The sequence below is a fragment of the Amphiprion ocellaris genome, chromosome 3 (genome assembly GCF_022539595.1).
Source record: "Amphiprion ocellaris isolate individual 3 ecotype Okinawa chromosome 3, ASM2253959v1, whole genome shotgun sequence".
Lineage (NCBI taxonomy): Eukaryota > Metazoa > Chordata > Actinopteri > Pomacentridae > Amphiprion > Amphiprion ocellaris.
The window spans coordinates 21,483,736-21,506,395 of NC_072768.1; the positions used below are offsets into that span (position 1 = coordinate 21,483,736).

General features: G+C 39.0%; 1 protein-coding gene across 13 annotated transcripts in view; it reads right to left on the bottom strand.

Annotated features, from left to right (window-relative positions):
- LOC111577803 (pleckstrin homology domain-containing family A member 7-like) overlaps positions 1–22,660 on the bottom strand; it is a 157,757-nt gene that overhangs the window by 131,179 nt on the left and 3,918 nt on the right. The window contains exon 1 of one of the 13 annotated variants that reach the window (XM_055009085.1): positions 4,395–4,882. The exons of the other annotated variants lie outside the window; for them this stretch is intronic. Coding sequence (XP_054865060.1) covers positions 4,395–4,546 — 152 coding nt within the window. The 5' untranslated portion in view covers positions 4,547–4,882. Of the gene's footprint in view, positions 1–4,394; positions 4,883–22,660 lie in introns of those variants that run through there. 13 annotated transcript variants of the gene reach the window in all.

Sequence of the window (22,660 nt, forward strand, 5' to 3'; positions counted from 1 at the left end):
AACTGAAAAAAAACAGCATCAAACTGCCAGTATGCAACCTTTAATAACTGACAGGTAATTCAAATATCAAACAGAGCAACACAGGCTCCTTTTCAGCATCTGCCATCTTCTGAATTAAAACCACCTGTGTGGTAGTAACTGACATTTTTGCATATGGAAAGAAAGATTTGGATGCAAATGTACTAGTAAATAAGGCATACAACTCTTAACTTTAAAAGCTACATCAGGACCAGAGTGTTTGCCTTCTATGACCAAATACAGGATAAGTTCATAAAGTAAAGGCAACAACATATGTGCTAAGACAGAGTCCCACCAAACAAACAGAACATTAGAATGCAATTGCTTTAGTGTTTTATTTTCCTTCTTAGCAAGAAGTAAAAAGAGTGTTTAAAGCCACTGCTGGCAGCTCTGTGCATCTGTACCTCGGCACAGCGGTACAATGACCCAAATACTGACATCAGCATGTCAGCACGCCCACAGTGACAACACAGAAAATGCAGATGCTCAACAGGTATAATAATCTTTAATATGATCAGCATGCTAACATTTGCCAAGTAGCAAAAAATAAAAAGCACAACTGGGGCTGATGGGAATAGCATTCATTGCAAAATCAAAATAATGGACAAATTTAAATTCTGACCTGATGGTGGTGCTAAAGGAAAAACCTGAAGAGATCACAATGATTACAAATCATAGAGGGACCGTTTGTTTGACACTTAATTGGTTCAGTACACCGTGTAATGCAAACACTTATCCAGAGAATAGCTAGAGGTTGAACTTGCACAGCTGACTGCTAATTTACAGTTGAATGTGTAAATGCTGTACTTGTCTGAAGGGACTTTTTTTTTTATTTTACACTTGAAAATATACAGATCAGAGTCTTACAATGGAGCAATAATTATATCTGAGTCATTTACTGTAGTTATTCCTTTTTTCTTAATGATAAAATGCCAGCATTTGAGTCATGAATATGCCACTGTTAAAACTTGACATTTTTCAAAAAAAAAAATACCTGACAAAATAAATGTTTGAAGCATTTCTGTTGTTTTCTCTGCTGTACTGAAAACATACTGAGCCAACATCAAGGTTAATACCAAACTGTGTATCATTACATCTTTTAAATCCAGAGATAATAATTGCATGGTGGTGCTGTGTCAGAGGGTCGACAGACTCACAGGGATTGAATGTTTGGGAACTTTGCATTTCTGTACAAAAATTGAGCATCCCTAGAGCCATAGGACAGGACATTTTTAGGCCTATAACGATACATAGAAATTGTCAGGGAAGTCCAACACAACTGTAATAGTTGAACCTCAAAAAAATACACTTGTGGATGTCAGAATGTGATTGCTAGCATAAGAAAGACTTGAAGGCAACTGTACATATCAGATCAACTGCCAGGACTTGAGAAAGGCATCAGAAAAAGTTGTACTTAATACTATAGTTTATACTGTTTTACTGTAACCAGCTGCTGTTAGTTCTCAGAAGCATACAGAACATCAAGAAGCAGCATTAACTTTTTAGACACAAAGCCTGAAAAACTAAATCATAGTTAATAGAAGGTCAAAAACCACATGTCCGTCATTACTTTTAACTGAGTCTAAAGCACGTAAAACTGTTAGCCACCACGTACAAGCATTCATTTCTTTTTCTTAATCTGTTTTCTGCTTAGTCTTCATCTTCCACAGGATTTTACGAGCACCCACACATGAGACAGATCACAGTAGGGACTTTGTTCAAACACTGCACAAACAAATCTGACATCAAACCAGGTTAAACCCTTCAGGGAGCCTTGGTGACAACTGTTTCCCATTACTGCTGTGATTAGATCAATATTACTACCGTGGGTGAGTAAGAAAGCTTTATTGAAGGGCACCAAAGGTGGAAGAATGTGAGAAATCAAAAAGCAAGTTTCTCCTATTTTGCCATTTTGATTATGCAGTAGTAATCAAAAGCGTCAGATAAAGCAGATAAATTAGCCTCCTGAATAATTGACTACATCTCCAGACACAAAAGCAACAGCCCTCTGCTCATAACAGACATTTAAGCTGACAGCGTTAGATGCTTTCAGAGACTACCGGTGCAGGAAGAATCGCACAGAGAACAAAGTGTTGCCAATGTCAAACATGAAACCATCTTGTTCTGTGGTGTCAGCGGTAGCAGTTTGATAATACACTTAGTGCTGCTGATTCACATACAGTTTATACTCTAATATTTGTGCATTCATGCAATTTCAGGAAAAAAATCTGAAATAAAAAAAATAAAGAGCAGTGTCTGGCATATAACTGAAGTCGAGCACATTTTTTTATTGCAAAAAGAAAAATGCGCTTGCAGATGTGCTATATGCTGCTCATGTTGTGAGTTGTGTGGATAGGTTTATCATCAGAATGCCTACAGTATAACCTGAGTATTCTTGAAAAGACCTGGGAAATGTCTCTTTTCTGCACAGAAAGTCTGCTTTTGCATGTCATGAAATCACAGCTTCACTGGTAAAAACATGCACTGGCTGGGTAACACAGAACACTTTACAAATAGCCGATAAAAATATTTATTAAAGCTTACAATTTTTCATTTAATTTCCTAAACTTCACGTCAATTATTATTGTAACCATGAAAACAGCTGTTCAATTACCTTTTCGTATAATTGAGCAAATTTCAAGCAAACTTTTGAAACAATGCAACAACAACAAAAAAATTAAAATCAAATGCAAATTAGTTATCGTTTTATCTAAACATCCCCTTTTCTCAAGTTTGTGCCTGAATTTAATCCAAACCAGAAATTTTCCCTCAACCAAGTCTCTATCTAAATACTCCTGAATTCTGAAGAGCTTGGAGCCTATCCAAGCTTATACAGGGTGAAAGGCTGACACCTTGGACAGGTTTATAGTCCATTGCAGGGCCTACACTCACACCTACGGCCACCTTAGAATCATCAGTTAATCTAAGCACGTCGTTGGACTGTGGGAGGAAGCTGTAACATCTGGAGAAAACCCACACAGGCACAAAAAAAAAAAAAAACTCCACACTGAAAGGCCCCAGCAGAGATTCAAAACGACGACCAGAGTCTTACCTAACTGTATTTTCTGCATTGTCACACCATGAAGTAAACAGTGATTTGATCTGTAATAGCATAATTGGACACATTACAAAATATCCACATTGAACAATTTGTATCTTTTTAGATTCAAAGTACATTTAATAAAATATTTTTATTTGGCAATAGGTTTTTGTTTTTGAATAATGAACCACCATCCACGCTGCAGCATGTTTTACTTAGAGAGAATTTCCAATAATCTACCTTTCATACCTGGATAAAAGAAAACACTTCTTGCTGCTGTGTGCCACACAGCATGAGCACTCTACCACTTTCATTCCCAGCCACTGTGTTTGATTAAGAATAAATAAAGCTCACACTCAACCTGGGTCATCAAGCCAACTGACATATTTACCCTCTAAGGATAGCCTGCATATTTACCATGTTCAGCTTTCTAAATGTGAAACAGTGGAACTCAGATAGGATGCAAAATCATACATAGGTGTTTTTAAATTCAAATAGTTTCTTGGGGTACATGCAGAGTCCATCCAGTCAAGATATTTTTCTTAAACCTAAACTTGTATCTGGGCATCTAATGCAGAAAACAGTGAAGCACAATTCAGTACAAAGAACGCTTGGCTTTGTGCCAAACTGGTGACAGGTTTGGTATGGGTGGCGTAATAAAGTCAAAAGTCTGCAAGACAATGAGAGAATAATAATGTTATGGTCAATAATTTCTAGGACAATACATCGTCCTTTGTCATCCCTGTTTCCTCAGCCTTGTCCTTGTCCCACAGCAGGCAGCAATCCACCTTGTTTATGGTCTGAGCAGCTGAGTGAGGCTAAGGAAAGTGCTGAGCTGCCACTAAAGCTGTCATACACTTCTTGTCAAGCTGAATGAATCTCACGCTCACATTCAGCCATGAAAGTGTCTGTGTGTGTGTTTACAGTAAAGGCCCGCCGTGTCAGACAAAGCCACACCTTAGTGTGTGTATGTTTCTGGATGCGTGTATGTGTGTCTTCAGTTGTGTACATAAAGCTTACTCACAGACACACTCATAACTTGCTTGTGTGTACATCTACTTTTATGTCTTTATGTACTTTTCTACTGCATTACAATCCCATAAAACTGACAAACTACACCACACACAACTCGTTTTTATCGTGTGCCAGCAGGGCGATGCACCATACCAATGGGAACTGTGCTTTTCTAGATGCTAATGAACCATAATTTACTTCATGCTCCTCAGGTACAGCACAGAAAACACTAGAAAGAAAATCAATAGGTGATCAAACACCTGTATGGAGGTCAGTGTTTAGCTGTGTTGCGTTAAGGAAGGATATCTAATGACGGTCTTACCTTTCATCACACGTGAGATCCCATGTGGAGAACTCATGGTCGTCAAGGTTACTGACTACCTTAGCCGCCCTTGACCAGACGGCGTGACGTTTGATGGAAACCAGTTCGTGACCGGCCTCCCGCGTGGGGTCACAGCTGCAGCAGGTACCCATCTTTCCACAGCAGGACGCCTCTTTGCTGAATGATGAAGAATTGATCTCCTACTGGTAGTTACAAGATACTCTTGATTCTCCTTCCATCTTCCCTCAGTTCTCACATGAATGTCGTCCTACTCCTGCTTTATTATCTGCCACAACTTTTATTTATCGCGTCGTAAAAACACAGCTCACTGAAGACATTTGAAGGCTCTGAATCACCAATCATACGAATTTTAAACAAGCTCTTTCTCATGCTTTTCTCTCAGTCCACTGCTCGTCACTGCTCTGTTCAATCCAGTGTCACAAAGTTGTCTCCTGTCCTCTCACTGTCTCTGACCTCCCCAGTGCTCCTCACATGATTCCTCTCCCTCCAAACTGCATCGCTAATGTTTTGGTGGCCAGGCCCTGGCAGCTTCGCCCTCCTCCTTACTCTGACAGAAGTGTTACTGTCTCCCACGGCCAGCCAGACTTTAAGGGCCACAACATTGTATCAACCATCTTGTTGTTTCTCTCGCTTGCTATTTACATCTGTACCCTTCAATCCCTCCTTTGTGTTTGTCCTCCTTTGCTCAGTGTGGAACACAGATGGATGCCCCGCACTTTCCGATCCCAAGCTTTTCTTTTGGTCCTCAGACAACAGTCATGTAGAGAAAAGCGAGACAAGTCGGTCCTACGCTGTAGCAATGAGTGGGTTTGTCATGTGGAGAAATTCAGTAATCTTTGGCTTCATGTTTCTACTTGTAGGCTCGACATTTCATAAATTTTTTCATATCTGAAGTTTGCAGTTTTAATAGCATCCCATATTCTTCTACATTATACTGTGTGCACTGACCTTTGATGAATATTGTGATCTGCTACACCACTATATAAATCAGTAATCTACTGTTTTCTTTATCTGTTTTTCAAATATCTAATGTAACTGAGCTAATTTTGCAGAAAACAGATGTCAGTGACTAAAAGCAGTTTTATCAGCATGTGAAAAAAAATCCAATATCTTTAATTAATTTAAATGAAAAATCAATTATTGATAGTTAATGCTGCCAATTATCTGTTAAACAATTATTGGAAATTTGCATCTCTGCTTTAAGGATTTACTGCTCATTTTCAGGTTATGCAAATGAACAAAGCATGCTGTTGCTTAAATACTGATATTTGATTCAGTAATGCTTTGACACAACAGAATTTTAAGACACACTTTGCATTGTTATTCCTGAGTCCCCACAGTCTAACAGACCTTATGTTGATTTGTTTGCTGCCTTGATTGTGTTGACTATCTCATGCGACAGTGTGACTTGTATTGACAAGCACTGCACAACCGCTATTTCGAGGAACAGACAAAAGAGGAAAATTGAACTTGGGAAAAAAAAAATCAAAGGACAGGGGAAAAACAGAGAACAGAGGGGAGCAGACAATTCTGTGCAAAGCAGAGGTGACTTCAAACCCTCAACATGCTGAGAGCGTAAAAGATTGCAACAATATTTCAAGGCCACAGGAAATAAGGCTGAATAGGCAAAGGACAACAGAGGGAACAAAAAACTTGCACATCATAGGTACTGTAACTCAAAAGATTTATTTTATATGCTCCACATTTGCCAAATGTTCCCCAAACATCACAGGAACACCGTATGCTGAGGCTGCTGATAACAGATTATAATCACATAATGTCCAAGAAGGCCATCTCAGTATAGACCATCTGTAAACCACCCTGATGTTCTACAGATAGATCAATACAACTCAGGAACAGCTCAAGGAAACACAACAAGGAGGCCACGGTGTCGACTCGGCTTTCAAACTTCCCAGATCCCAACCTGATCGAGCATCTGAGAGACCCGATCTCCAGAGGCTCCACCCCACAACACACCAGAACCAAAGGATCCACAGCAAGCTGTGGGGTGTCAGACACCCGAGGAGACCTCCAGAGGTCTCGTGTTCTGACCCAGACAGGATTGTTGTCAGAAAGAGGAAGACCTACACAATATTAGGCACATGATTTTAATGCTGATCTCTGTATGCCCAGTCTCAAACTACTGTTCTTCGTGTTTTTTATATATGTGATGCTTTCAAATTTTTTAAAGCACAAAAATAGACACCAAATCAATTACTGTATGAAAGACATGAACCTTTTTTCTATTAGTTGCATGTGATTTGCATTTGCGCCTCATGACCTGTGTGGAAGCTTCTGCCTTTATTATGTTCCTCCATCTGTTTTTTCAGGATAATTACGTACTCCGTCACCTGTCTGCATGTCTCAATTAGAGTTCTGCATGGCTCCAAAATCAAACCTAAGCCTTACTCTTATCTTTATGACACAATCTGACTGAACTGCTTCTGCTGAATTTAAAACCTGAACCCCTTCCCCTTTCCTATTGATTTGATCTCTTCTTCAAAGACAAAGTTATGTTATTGCATTGGGACATCAATACTTCAAAACAGAAGAATCAGTCACAGAGCCGTAATGCTGTCCTTTAAAGTTACGTTTCCATTACGTAATGGTCTAAAATCACAGAGGAAATCCACTTTGCTTTTTATCATAATAAGTTTCTGTGAGCCTGCTAGTGTCATGCAATGTAATGGCTAGGCTGTCGCTTTTTCCCCTTTCCAGCAGATATCTACTTGCAATACATGAAATGTAACAATGACAAGTGAAGTTAGGGAGACAAGGCACAGAAAGAGCATTGTCTTATTAATTTACATTTGAAAAGGATCTAGACTGATGCAAATCTAAAGTCTGACATGAAACATGACCCACCGTCAGAATTCATCAGGTTGGGTGCAGGTTGCTGAACTCATGATGGTGCTTAATGATGAGTGGATGTTTAAAATGCCTTCTGGTTTTCACTGTCTTTTAGATCAATGTTGGATTTCCTGTTCCTGCCAGGACAATCACTATCAAAGAAAATAAGGAAAATGTTAATGATTTGCTACAGTGTATCTCAAGTACACCTGATACCGAGGAAGCGTTTCAGAAATGGTTTAGAAGTGAGTCAGAATTTAAAGAAGAAGAAAAAACAGCAAACAAGCCTATGGTGTGGAGGCAGATGTAACCATAGCGACCAAACATGCACTAAGGGTCGGTATATAGATGACAGGATGTTTACCTGTAAAAAACACTCCATTTTCTCCTCTCTCCAGATATCTGTGCATCATGAACTGTCAAACACAGACTCAGTGGAGATACATAATATGTCTGCTGCTACTATTGTGAACAATTTCACTGCCAAGACGATAAAATAATAAAATAAAACACTGAGAGTGACCGTGCAAACAGGAAGCAGCAAGTGGTTGAAGTTCTTTGAAATGGAAAATTAGTGTTGATAGAATGCAGTGAAGGAAAATAACACGCATAACTCTGCTTTCTGCTTTAACATGCAGGTGATCAGATGCAGCTGTCCCCACTGTATTATAAGACACGAGAAGGTAACACACACAAATCTGCTGTTTTATGATGTGGTTGACATTTCAGTAAAAGGTATGTGTGTTTATTTGAAGATTAATTTGCCACAGAAATTCCATAATTTAAATTGTTGTTCTTGTTTCTATTTTTTTTCCATGATAAAAAGAAGCCACTCAACTTTTGAACTTTGTAAAAATACATACAAAAGAAGAAGAGACTGGTCATGTGTTCAGAACAAGAAAATATTATTTTAAGCTCTTCACAACAGGACTACTATTTACTGAGGATCAAGCTTGACATTTTGCTACTTTGCCATCAAGAGTTCGCAAAAGATGTGCAATTATCAAAAGCACAAAGAATTAACTTGTGTTGTCATGTTGTGAAAAATAATCCTTTTAAATCCTTTTAAAAGGCGTTGATGTTTCTATTTGGAGCTATCACTTTAAAACTGTCCACATGCGCATATATCATTTTGTTGTGTTTCTTATTAATAATACCTCCACCAGCACTCAGATGAGGCTGTAAGGCTCTTAATCATTTCCTGATTAACTTTTTGGATTCAAGTGGCTATTTGTCTGCTACCAAACCACTTCCTCTGTACTTGCTTATAAAAAAAAGCAATCAGATGGCTGCACACAAATGTTATATGATGTCCTGCTTTGATGTTGCTTCCAATCCCTCATATTCCCACTGAGCATCATGATAAACCACATATTGGCCTGACAGATCTGTGTTGTACTCAGATCCTCTGTGAGAGTCTGTGCATTAATACCACAGCCTTGGGGCAAGGTTAAATATTCAAGACATCCATTTTCAGACACACTTCAAAGATGTTATTGAACACACACACACATGCATGTAGTGTCCCGCAATGACCCCAAAAAGTAATCTTTGTATCTATAATAGTGAGGAGATGAAGAGGTAGGAGAAGTGGGCGACAAGAGGAGGAGAAATCTCTAAAAAAATAAATAAATAATGCATCAATCTGAAGAGGATTAGGAGAATACGGCAAAAGAAGTGATGCTACACAGAGGTGGACTGTTAGGACAAACACTCCTTGATGCAAATGTCAGTGTGTGCAGACGATCATGTAATTATATTAAGTCTCTTGGCATCTAAAGTGTGCATAAAACTAGTAAACCAAAGGGGTGTTTGTAGCAGTAATTCCCTGCCCAAATCCCTGAATATGTTTCCAATAATTAAACTGCAAGCATTAAACAGAAGCATCTGCAACCTACATTGACCACAAGTGAGCTGAGACACTGAAAAGACTGAGTGGACAAGACGGCTTTTACAGCACTGATCCGTAGCGTAAAAGCTACTTAATGAAGAAATGACTTATGGTGCAGAGGAAAAAGTCAATGACACAACCTTCCACAATAAGACCAACATTAACCAAAGAAGCAACAGCTCAATAATTACCCCTCCGACACACGGCAAATGGATCGCATCCAAATGGACTTTTTAGCTTTTACATTAGTGAACCTGAGAGGGATAGAAGAGACAATAATAACTAAATGCAGATTGCAATTATTTCCATTTAAAGAAACACTTCAACATTTTGGGGAAATATGCTTATTTGTTTGTCTCCGGAGAGAAGGGCTGACACTACCACTACCGCATCTAAAGCTCAGTAATTAACATGTTGTATTTCATTAGTTTAATCCATGCCAAAAACCAATGTATAATGACAAAGTTCTGGTTTTGCAAGAGCTACATGCAGTAATTATTTCTTGCTTCCAGCCATGCTAATCTCTTTGTAGCACGAGTTCTAAAATGACAGTAAAGACATTAGAAGTATTTATCTGCTTCTCTGTCTAAATGTTGCACTATTCCCCTGATTCAGAACTTTCTACTCTATGCGAAAGAAATCATTAGTTTTTAGCAATTTTATGCAAGCTAACAACATTTTTTTCAACATAACATTATGTTTTGCTTAATGTCAAAGTGAGTCAAATAATTAAATTTTAAATGTACAGATGCATTTCCAGATTTTTTTTAAAAAATGCACCATAATAAATACAACTGAGAAGCAATGTGAAGTGATAGTTGAATTAATTCTGTGCAGTATCATGTCTATCTAACCTTTCTAAGTCATGTAAACTTAATACCGTCACATATGCAATCATTAGCTTTTTCAAGTGTAGCTGAAATACACAAGATGTATGCAATGAATCTTTGTGATTTTCAATGTCAGTTCTGAAGTTAGAGCGAGTGTAAAGAGAACAAAGAGCCTTTCAAGTCAGTCAGTTTCTCTTTTTTTGTGAATGTGCCCAGTATTATAGACCAGCCGAAGAAGAAAGTGATCAAGTACACACACACATACATATGCGCGGGCGCACGCACACACACACAAAAACAAACACACATGCACACGCATCTGTTGATAAATCATTAGCCAGTGGAGATGCTGACGGAGTCCCTGTGCGGCTTCAGTATGAATATAGTGAGTCAGACATAAACACTGACTCACTGCTCTCGTCTTGCCTTACCTACACTGAACGTCCTTCCTTGATACCTGCAGCTGCACTTCACACACAGCTTTGAATTCAAAATCGTGATCCTATTTAAGATTTTTTCAGGTCAGAATCTTCACTTGTACTGGTAAAACATTAATGGCAGTGGTATGTCCTGAAAATCTGATTCTGGCTGATCTGAGAAACAGCATTGATAGACTATTTTTTGTCTTTTCAATCAAAACCCTGACTGGTTTTGACTCCAGTGTAAGGATGCTAGTAGATTAATTGCCAATAATAATTTAATCAATTGAAATATAAGGCAGAAGATGAGACCATGTCAGGTTTGCTGTAGTGCCTGGCTGCGCCACCAGGTGGAGCATCTTGCTGTTTAATGAAACGGAGTTACAGGTGCTTTCGCTTGCTCCCTGCAAGGGTCAAATAAAACAAGCACATTTCCCTGCCGTCTGTCTAACTGTGGCAGTTACGTTGATAAACTCAGCCTAAAGTTGTTCAGAGGTATCTGGCGGCTGTCTGAGAGTTTAGTCATACATCTGAGGCTCATGATAACGCTAATGACAAATTCTCCCCAATTACTGCAATTCTTATTTTTTTTCTTTTTCTAAATGTAGGCTATGACTTAAAGCAAAATGCAATTATCACATTGTCATATTACATTCGTACTTATTAACTGTAATGTTAAAACATGGAGATGCAGGCCTTTTAGCTTCACCACCTGACTTCCTTCTCAATAGCAGTGAATGTCACACTTGGAATTCATGTTGACGAATGGAAGACTAAATGTCAAAGACCTCTCATGTGTGGGAACAAATTGAGCAATGACAAAACAAAGGCTATGTGCCAAATATACAATCTGAACTTGGCACAAGGTGGCACAACAATCATTAACACTCACGCATCAGTAGTAGTGAGTAGCAGGCCACACTACGAGGTAACAGTGCAAAACAAACTTAGCTCAGCTAATGTCTGTTGTCCAGTTACTATGATGAAGCTTCTTTAACTAGGCATTCAAACAGCAATGTTACACATATTGAAAAACTGCACTTACTTTGCTAATAAAATAGCTGCGACTGATCTGAATATTTAAAATAAAACACAGGGAGTAAAGTGGGAACATCTGGGGTTAAGGCAATTGCTGCCATAAAACACATAGAATAGCCCGACCTTATAATAGCCTGACTTGTCCATAGGTGCATCCCCAGGCATTACAGTCATTAACATCCTCAACCACACTCAAAACTACACAGCAGACCCTGCAGTTCCAAAAACTGGTAACGGAGAAACGAAAGAGAGAGATACCAAATGCCATAGTAGACTTTATTGCTATGGATATGAGACCCATTAACGTAGCTGAAGGCAAAGGCTTCAAAAAATTCATGAAGAAGTTAGAGCCTGACTACACTGTCCCCAAAGACTCCAGGGTTTCACACAGCCCATCTCTGAAATACTGATCTCTAAGACCAAGCTGGAGCTCTAATTCAGTGTACTCTGGACTCATTAAATGACACCCCCTCATCATCGTGGTCAAGTTTAGAATATTTGCTGTTGATTACCACTGAAGCTCAGGAGTCCAGAAAAAAAGCCCAACTGCAATGTAGTGTTTCATGAAACTACCATTAAACTGGCACAGAAGGTGGACATACCGCTGACACTACCTTCCAGCGTATCACTAGTGGTCTTGCTTGTGCAGCGACAAAAACAAGATCCATCACCGGCTTCCTACATGGGACGCACCAACCCAGTTTTTTCTCCTTCAATACTTTTTCAGGCTACTGAACAAAGAATGTCTGTCAATACTGAGTCCTGATCTGATACTAGTGCTCTTAGTTGTTCCATATTTAAAACATGTCTACCTCACTGCACAGCATTTTTGGCAAACCTTTTATGTAAAACTGACAAACAAATTAGGCCAGAAATAGCTTATCCTTACCACAGACAAGCTGAAACTGACATTTAACAGTTTAACAAACAACTACTTAGTTATCAAAACCACTGGTAATTACTTTTACACACAGAGCCCCAGTCGAGACTTTCAGAAGAGAGAGAATGAATCTCCACCTGTCTCACTTTCTGTTGACCTGTCCGAACAAAACAGAAGCACAAATAGGGGAGTAGAGGGCTGTGAGGTGAAGGAGCAGAAAAAAGTACAGCATAAAACAGGAGAGGAAAAGTGGAGGAACACAACTGACGAAAATCAGACATCAAAATATTGAGAACGAGTTTGTGTGAAAAGCAGAGCATGGAGGAGAGAGTCAGAGTGTGAAAAAGAAGGAAAGAGCAACAGAGAAGATGCCATCTCTTGGGAAGGTTGCTACATTTGATGAAAGTGTACTCATCTTATTTCCAAAGTCAAAAAAAAGCCCTCATGTTCCAAAAACTTTCTCTCACCTTCTGAGGCGTGCAAATATCAGATATTCACTCCACTGAAGAGCCAACATTCCTGCAGTGGGTGTTTTTGGCTTTTCCCAGACCAGAGTGTGGTTAGACTGTTTTGCAAAGCTATAACTGCGTCTGTTCATTAAACATAGCCCAACATGGCAACTAATCGGCAGGTGAAAATCAAGACACATTGGATCAGTTTTAAAAAATAATTCGGTTAGTGTTTTTGTATCGGATCGAAGTGAACGCTAAAGCTTATGTGGAAGGAAAACAGTTGAAGCCAGAAGAGAGTGAGGGAATAATTTACCAATGACACCTCTAGGAGTTACTCATTTATCGTCATAATACTAGGTCTACTAAATGGCAGTCAAAGAGGCAAAAGCATGTTTAAGCAAATATAATCGTCCTGGCATGTGTTGCCTTTTGTAGAGAAGCAGGTGTTGAAAGTGAATATTTGTGGGGAACACCATTGAGTATGGAATGAAGCCAGACAAGAAATTATCAGATACATACGCCGTCCTTGAAATAATCTTTAACTTTCCTGCTGTTTCGAAAGCAAACACAGAAACTTGTTAGCACCTTCAACCAATGAAAACAACAAACGCTTTCTCCTGCAGCTTTATTTGTCTGCCAGGGAACTGTTGGTTCTTTGGTTTAGTCATGGCTCCACAGCCAAACAAAGCCTCTTTTTCATTTAGGAACAAAGAGTGCTAGACGGCGAGCACAAACCAACCCTATGTTCATCAGACTTTAGAATGATTCATCAGTTTTATTTGTGAGTTGACAAAGATTTTCTATCATGAAGGGAGAAAAATGCTTTTCCATTAAGCTGTCCTTCCTGTAAGAGCAAAAAATGTCAAAGCAGCCATTCAGGTGGACTCACTCTAATGCATCTTGGTTTCCTCTACATCGCAGCTATATTTAGGTCCATTCAGTGTCGTGTTCACCGGTGACGAAGCACATCTCATCCAAAATCAAGATTTAAGAAATGAAAAGCAGCTGTTAATACGTCACCCAGCTGACATCTATTATACACCAACTATCCAGGAAACTGAAATATTTTCTAAGATGACTCAACAGTGACCTTCTAATTCATGCTGTTGGTTGTTTGCAAGGTACAACGAATAATTCAAGGCTATCTACAGTGAAGGAAGAGAGTCTGAATTAGAAACTGCATTCGCTTAATGGATAGTTTTTTTGTCTTTTCCTCCCAGGTCGTGTTGGGTGGTTTGAAAGGCTGAATGTGTCATGAATGTGAGCCCACAAACAGCTGACAGAAAGCAGACCTTTTCAGCAAGTCTTCTGAAGATTTAACAAAGTTCACATCACAGGACAAAAACTACTCCAGTAGTCTTGATGGTATCTACAGACAATACAACACAGAACCTTAAAGAGTTTAAGTCTTGCAAGGCCACAGTCCTGACATTACTGTAAGCTGCTTTAAGATAAGCCTCTTTGTCACGGCTTCGTGATACTATCATTGTGCTTACGCTGCCGATCATGCAGTGCCCAAATCAGTCCACAACCAGTTTCAGTTTTATGAAGCATCACCTGTACAAAACTGCAAAATGCTGAGTCGTTCAGTGTCATCATTCAGTCATGTTCTGTAAGAATACAATCTTTATATTTCAGTAAAGGCAAGTCAATTTACATTATGTCAGCAGACATTATAGGATATGTGATCGTCATCAGAATTGTATTCATTGAATCAGCCATATTATTTTTCAATTACTTTTTTAAGCATGTGAATGTACAGTATCTGCTTTCAGATTTCATGTACGTTATTTTAATCTAGACAATCTTCATATAGATTTTAGATCATCTTTTGTATCTTACATGTTTTTCATCCTTCACTAGTGTTGAAATATTTTACATATTTCAATTTAAGTCAATCATATGTGTTTCATTCAGTCTGCAGAGGGGTCAACCGATGATCAGTCCAGCCAGTTATCATATCTGGTAATCAGCTTTCATTTTAATTCAACTATTTGTATTGTTTTTTGTTTGCCTGTTTGTTTGTTTACCAGTTCCCTCTAAAATAAATACATGTTAAACGTGCTTTGGATCTGTAGCAGCTGCCTCTCTCTGCATATCATGAACATTTTTTGGGTCTCCAGCAATGTCCCCCACAGCGCTGTCTACTTCACACATCACGAGCAACAGCCTCTCAACACTAAATGATAAATGTTAAAAAAAAAAAAATTCTTTTCATAGTACATATGTCAAACAAAAACAACCAAAAGCATTTTAACAAAGCTTTGTCTTGGAGTTTGTGTTATTCTGAATTTTGACAAGATCATTCTTGAAAAAGCTTATTGGTTGACACTTATCCTGTGATAAACACCTTCCCTCCAGTAAATACTAAGGCATGAAGGTGATGAAGGCATGAATGGTACTTTATCGTGGAGAATGATGATGTCTGCAGCAAGATGCAACAGTAGAATTTTTTTCTTTGATGACTAAGGTCAGCAGGATTGTGTTAGTTTTCCCATCTTTAATCCAGGATTTTACCCCAGTAAATTTGTAGAATTAGTGCCTTTGTTTTTTTTTAAGGATGAATGTTCTCCCTATCCTTGATCATATGTGAGGAGGAGGGTAGTGACAACTATTGTCTCTGTTGAAAGACGGTCTCTGGAATCGGATGTCAGTCACCCGCTTGATCTAATGAAGACAGTGACATGTTGCTGAAAGCTCCAGCTTTGATTTCTCTTCAGACTAAAGTAAAATCATCCAGGTTCACTCAGCTACATATACAAAAAGAATGCTGTTGCCAGATGGAAGCATGTTTCATTTGAGAATGTCATTTATTGTAGATATAAAGTTTGTGGACCTTTTTTTATCCCTTAATCAGTCACCGGTGTAATAATCACGAAATGTTATCGTCGGGATAAACTATTCGGGGACTCATAATATGTGTGACATACACTAAACACACCTGAGACACATCCCACACACTGCTTTAGGAGTCTGGCTGTAAAGCAAGTAAGCATATTTGAAAGTCCTAAATAAGTTTCAATTACATTAATTATCAATAATTAAGTCATTCACACAGTTTATACAATTTTGCAAAGTAAAAAAAAAATATCCATCTCATTTTCAAAGTCTCAATCTAAGTTTCATCACATTTCTGGCTTTGTCCTACTACCAGTCAAAGATGGTCTACGTGGAAAAACAGAGGAAAACAGCAATTCTTCACATCTGACAAACTGGAAATGGAAATGTTGGTAACTTCTCTGAACTTCTATCTTTAAAACCTTTAAAATGGCAGTATTTATCAAGGAGAAACTGTAAACTCACAAAGAAGAGTTTATTTTAAACTTTCAGTGGCCCCTGAACTACTCATCTGTGATGTGCAGATCCATTAGGAAAATTAACCAAATGTAAGCCTGGATTCGTAATATTTCATAATATAAATTAATGAATAAATAATTTATCTGCTCCTTTGTGCAACTGTGAAGGCATTTGGAACTCAGCTGCAACCATCAGTCATGTGACCAAAATTTTTAAATCGAAAGTATCTATACTACATAGAGTCACACTTTTTTCCAGTATTGGGCCTTGGAAAAATGTCGTAAAGGTTGATGCCAATTTTTTTCCATTTCAATAAAATAAATTCTGAAAGAAATTCAACTTTTATTTAGTCTGATTTATGGTAACTGAGTCATACTGCACAGGAGACTGACTTCTCTCTACCTCTAGTGATGGTTCTTCTGTTTCCATAGAGATGTAGGACTTTATATTGCAGTGAAAAATTAGCCCACAGTGAGTAAAAATGTGACAGGAGCATAAAACATCCTGAGTTCAGAGGGTTAATAAATGCCCTAAACTAATCCTATTCAAGCAAATCACTAATTAATTGCCAAAGCCCGATTCTGCTCACGTGAGAAAGAAAGTCCTTCCAGACAGACGGGCTACAGTGACCGTGCTTCACTCCTTTCTAGATTAGTAGTCCAGGATAATGACTAAGTACAGGGCTGAGGCCTATAGGACTGAACCAGCTGTCCTCTGCTACCAACAGGCATCTTTGACATCTCTCAGATCAGCTGTCTCACTGTGTGTGTGTGTGTGTCTCACTCTGTGTGTGTGTGTGTGTGTGTGTATGTGTGTGTGTGTGTGTGTGTGTGTGTGTGTGTGTGTGTGTGTGTGTGTGTGTGTGTGTGTGTGTGTGTGTGTGTGTGTGTGTGTCTGTGTGTGTGTGTGTCTGTGTGTGTGTGTGTGTGTGTTTCTCCCTCCTGCCTTCCTTCAATCCCCCAGAGTCCTGCAGACGTTCCTGCAGGAGGTTTATCCCTCCTTGGACCTGATCGGCTCTGCTCCCACCTCCCTGCCCCAGGAGCCCCCTGCTGGGAGTGGCTGCAGAACAGAGAGGAGGAAGACCCATCAGGGGGCCCCTCAGAGGAAGGAGAGAATCGCACGTCATGAATGTGTGCCGAGCTACAAGTGAATAGACCTTTATTGTCAATGTTACAGAAAACAATGAAAATCGGTTTGGTACTCTCTGAATAGCAGCAGTGAAAATAGACTAGCAAACACAAGAAAGAGGTGCAAATAGTACAAAAGTTAGAACATACCTAAACAAATGCACAAGTGTGTTCTCAAGAGAAGTATGTAAGAGTGAGCTCTATCCACAGGAAGCTGTCAAACAACTCAAACTCATACTTACATCCCACTTGTCCATAAGAGAGATTTAGGAGGGGATTATGAAAGCAAGTCCAGGCAAAAAAAACTACTGATTTTGAGTGTGGGGATGCACATGAATGAAACAAACAGCCAGAGGCAGACAAACAATGTGGCTGCTGATGCTGCTTAGACGTCTACAGTGAGATCATCAACAGTTCTGGGAATTCATGATCGTGAAGATGATCACTTTTCTATTACCAAAACTAAACATTTTAACGGTGTGACTCAGAAATTAGGATTGCAGGACAAAGTGGGCCATCAGTCATCAAGCTGGTTTGATACATTGAATTTGAGCTAAGGGTGACGTTCGATTACAATCTCCTGGCAGACATTCATTGCGCTGCACTTAGATGTACATGCAAATACCTTGAGTAAATAGTGCACTTTCAAACTCTGCCTGGTGTTAGCCTTTTCCTACTCTATCCTCCGGACCGATGTCCAGTAGCAGGTAGAACTATTCAGTCTCAGACTGAAGCGACTGCTAGCTTCAGGGCTAACCCCCTTCACACTCTCCAGCAGTCGGTTAAACAAACAAGCATGGATTCCTTCTTGGTCTTGAGAAGCTGTTGCCTTTATTACTGGCTGGACCAGACAGCAATAACTTGCTTGTTAGGCTGCTGTAACTCACACATGTCTTGTTCTCCGCTCTCTTGTGCACACAGACAAGGCATGTCCCAATTCAGAAAGATGCAGCCTTCTCATCCTTCAAAGTCTGGCTCCTTCGAAGGACGAGAAGGCTGTCTGAGCGTTTGTTAAATGAGACAGTCTAACCTACGACAGACGTCTTAGTTGCGTTGTAGCATCCCATAGCGCCACTCATTTTGTCTAGCAACCTGGACTACCATATTTTTTTATCCAGAGGATACGGGTAAGACAACGTTGTAATTTCAGCAATTTTTTTTGACCGAAATTGATCCTGAAGTTGTGGTTTTGTGTTAAATATTTTTTATATGCACAACCAGTCAAAAATTTTGACACACCTTTTCATTCAGTTGAGTTTATTTAATTATTTTATACATTGAAGATTAATAGTGAATACATCAAAACTGTAAAAGAATACATATGGAATTATGTTGTAAACAAAAAAGTGTTAATCTTCAATATTAGTCTACAATGCAGAAAATAATACAAACAAATAAAAAGTATTGAATGAGAAGGTGTGTCCAGACTTTTGACTGGTAGTGTACTTAAAGAACTTCAGGTCATTGTACTGTAGGTTGTGCTGCACTAAACTGTCTGAAAAACATAAACTGTTGACAGCTTGTTTAAATTTGTTAACATTGACATTAATAAGAACTTAAAATATTATAAAATCCATAATCTTACCATAATCTCTGTAAAATATAACTCAAACACTGAAGCTGTACAACTGGAAAGTAAGTGTTTTAAATTGCAGCGGCTCACATCAATAACGTCATATAACTTCATTGATTTTTTTAAAACTAGTTTTAGGTTTTTAAAGTCTGTTGGGTTTTGAACATTTGTATTGTTAGCTATTGGAGTGAGCTGTAACACAGTACTTATAAGTTTAATCCTCAGCCGCTGACGAATCCATCCTTTCAGTCAGGTTGTGAGCAGTTAAAAATCCAGCTGTTGATTGAACTGTCACCGGCGTACAATGAATCTTGGCATACGTTGGGCTGCGAAGGATCCCCTTGATGCATCCTTCGCAGTGAGGAAGAGAAGGACGCATTCATCGGCCGCATGTGTTAATGAAATGGGATAGCTTCAATCATGCCGCTGTGTTGCCTTCGGCCTTCAAATGCATCCTTCGAAGATGAAGACTGTTCCTGTCCGCTATTTCGCTCTCGCTTGCTTGACCACACCCACTTTTCCCAAACACAAACACATAGCTGTAGAACTACGCACTCTTGTAACACTGGCTTCTCACCTCCACACATCTAAAAGCAGTCTATCGGTTAAGATATGATCCTTCAAGTGGTCTGCATATCATCACTTTAACATAAAACTATTCATCTTATATAAGAGATGGCCTGAATCTGACTGGTTGGTTCAGATACTAAAGCCAGAGAATATTTTTCTCTTAACTACAAAAAACACTAAAAGCCTCTGTAAAAGTTAAGAGCATATCCAATCCACTTGAAAACAGGACATTAATAACAGATAATGTTCCACATTGGCAATAGCAATAGAATTGGGCTCTCTTCCTCACAAATGAGCTGATATCAAGAAGTCTGAGTGTCCGAACACAATGAAAAACACAAAGACACGGAGGAGGCTGTGTTTTTCTTTTTGTGCGAAATAAAAACATGAAAAACATTATTTGGGATAGAAGAGGCTCCAGCAGTGGAGCCCCATGGGGCTGTTACATAAACATGGCCTCTAGATAAATAGCCTGCCTTTGACGTGAAAAGGATATTGGATGTCAAGGTTGTTATTACTTCACCTTGTTATTTCTGTTCAAGGAATGCCATCCATGAACCAATTAAAAGTCTAGAGGAAGGAGACAGGAAATAAATAAATGTCCCACTCAGGCAAAGGAAAACAGAGTGTTTGTCCCTGATCCGTGGAGAACATGTTTCCCTGCACACCTGAAGTCGGGTGGATATAAAAGAATCCTTGAAATACCTGAAGCTCAATGTCACGCCGCTACTTAGAGGGCCCCTCCACTCAGAGATGTTTTGCGCTTATAGTTAGATCACTTGGATGTTTGGGTTTCACTGTGCAGAACCATGTGCGTGACAATCAAACACAGAATTCACATTTAGCTGCTGAATTCAACTTAAATGTGAGCTGAAGATGTGCACATGCGAGCATGATTTAGTGACAGTGTGGAAGCCAGTCATGGTCCAATATGCAACTTGTACAAGTGGAAGTTTGCTTACCTAACCTAAGCAACAAACACATTGGGTCAAAAAATGAAACTTTGGAAGTGAAAATTATTCACAGATTCTGGATTTTTTAACAAAGTAAAAGCAGCCAATGTAATTTCAAGAATAAAATTGTAATCAAACTTTTTTATACGCCTTAAACTGTATGAAGGGGTGGTTTTGATCTGCATGTGATAGATTTTTTCAGGCAGAATTATGATCCTCAATCAGGATTCCACAACAAATGAAGCTGAACTTGTGTGATCACATGATTAGTCCTGCACATGGAGGTCTGGATACAAAGTCTTTCACTTTAGCCCAAAGCTAAAGACCCATCTCACAAAACTCTCCATCCCATTTTCACTCTGATTTCATTCTCAAAGTTCTGACCAGAAGTGTTGATCCATATCTCTGCCACTTTGACGCTTCTTTCAGGACGTTGTCCCGCTCACTGATATTCTTTGTCCACCATGCTCTTGCTTTTTCCAAATAAGCTACATGTCCAAGATGTGCAATGATAGATCTATCTATAGATCATCATCCTAATTGTGTCCAAAGCAATTACAGTTTTGCTTAGCTTATGTGGAATAAGAAGGTTTGGACAGCGCTGTTGTGTTTTCTTATCAATACAATTCCTCAAAAAAGCAAATCACATGCTAAATTAATAAAAAAATATATATATATCATGATAAAAGACCCATTATAACAGATGCAAAATGACCCTCATATATGTCAGTTTATGCAATATTACACACAATACTGACAACAGTCAAATATTTAAGATGATAAAGCAGAAACCTATAGTGTACAAACATGGAAAATCTATAAGCTCTATGACTGCAAACTAACATGTCTGAGTTCAGGTTTTCCCACCAGTAAAGTTGTTATGCCCGGCGGTCCGCAGCAGTACTGGGGAGGTCTGACTGCAAGCACACGTCTGCAGTAATGTGTGAATAGGATGGGGAGGCAGCGACAGACTGATGGCATCAAGACTAAGAATTTTAAGTTTCTGTGATCACTTTCAGAGGTTTGGTACTGATGCATTTCATCAATTCAAAAATGGCTAAAGATCCTGGCGTTGTGGAGCTATGAATGTTTTCACTACTGCCATCACCTCCGGTATTTGGCCATCGAAAAAAATGACACTGACTGTTTGGCGAAGTAGCTAAGGTTGCTAGGTAACTTTCGCTTGTGATAGAAGTGTTGAGCGTACAAAGAGTGTAAAACACACTGGTCTGTTAAACAACAGTCAACAGCTAGTGGCCTTTCCAACCATTACATCTGTTTCCAATCGAGCCATCATACTGTACCTGTAGTTAAAAAAAAATCTAATAAATACAAAGAGGCCCACAATATAATGGAGGAAACCCCGAATTCACCTGTTGACGCAATAAAGCAATAAACCTGGAGAGAAATAAGAGATATGAGAAATGTTTATATGGTAACTACTCACATCTCCACTATAAAGGTTTTCATTAAGCTTGTAGGTGGAATTGTTGCATTAAGGTCAGATATAAACAACACTTCTTGATATCATAGGGGTACATGCAGTGCATTCCAAGGCTATATCACAATGTAGTCTACCTAATGCATCCAGGCTGAAAATTAAACTATTTTGGGGGAAATTTAAAGATGCCCCACAGCGTTCTTCAAACCAAGCACATTATTACATCTCAACCTCCTGCTAACAGCTTAATGGCAAATTAAACTCCTGAATTTGGTTCAGTTCCATGTTAGGGCTAAATAAGAACGTGACACAAATAAAAGGTTTCAGGGTGACTCAACTGCCGAGTGGTTATAGGGCAACCCACATCAGTATATACTGCCCTGAGCAGCGAGTCATTCGTCGCTCCTCCCCCATATTTCCTGTGTCTATTCACTGTCTCTCTGTCAACCACAGGCACAAACACACCCAAAAACAAACATTTTAAAAAATGAAAGGTTTTCAATCAAAAGTGAAATCCTAAAACAAAAATTCATCCATCTTCGTCCGCTTATCCAGAGTCAGGACTCGATGGCTGGGAATTCAAAAACACACTAATTGCTAGTTGCAAGTATTTTTAATGTCTCCATTCAGGATTAATTTTAGAAAGTGTCATCAAAAAGACACATACTGAGTCACGCATCACTGAAAAACACGACAGCGCATAACAAATGATTCAGAAGAATTTTAATTAATGTCTGCCACTTCAAAATATTCTGCAATGAGACTGAATTCTGACAGCATTTGCTCAAAAGCTAAAACAGCTCCCACCTAAACATCAACAGAGCTAACCCTTGCTCTCTGCTCTCTGCAACAGCACTTAAATCTCTGTCAGTGAAATTGCTCAGCAAGGAGAAATCATGAAACACCAAATCCCGATGCAGCTGT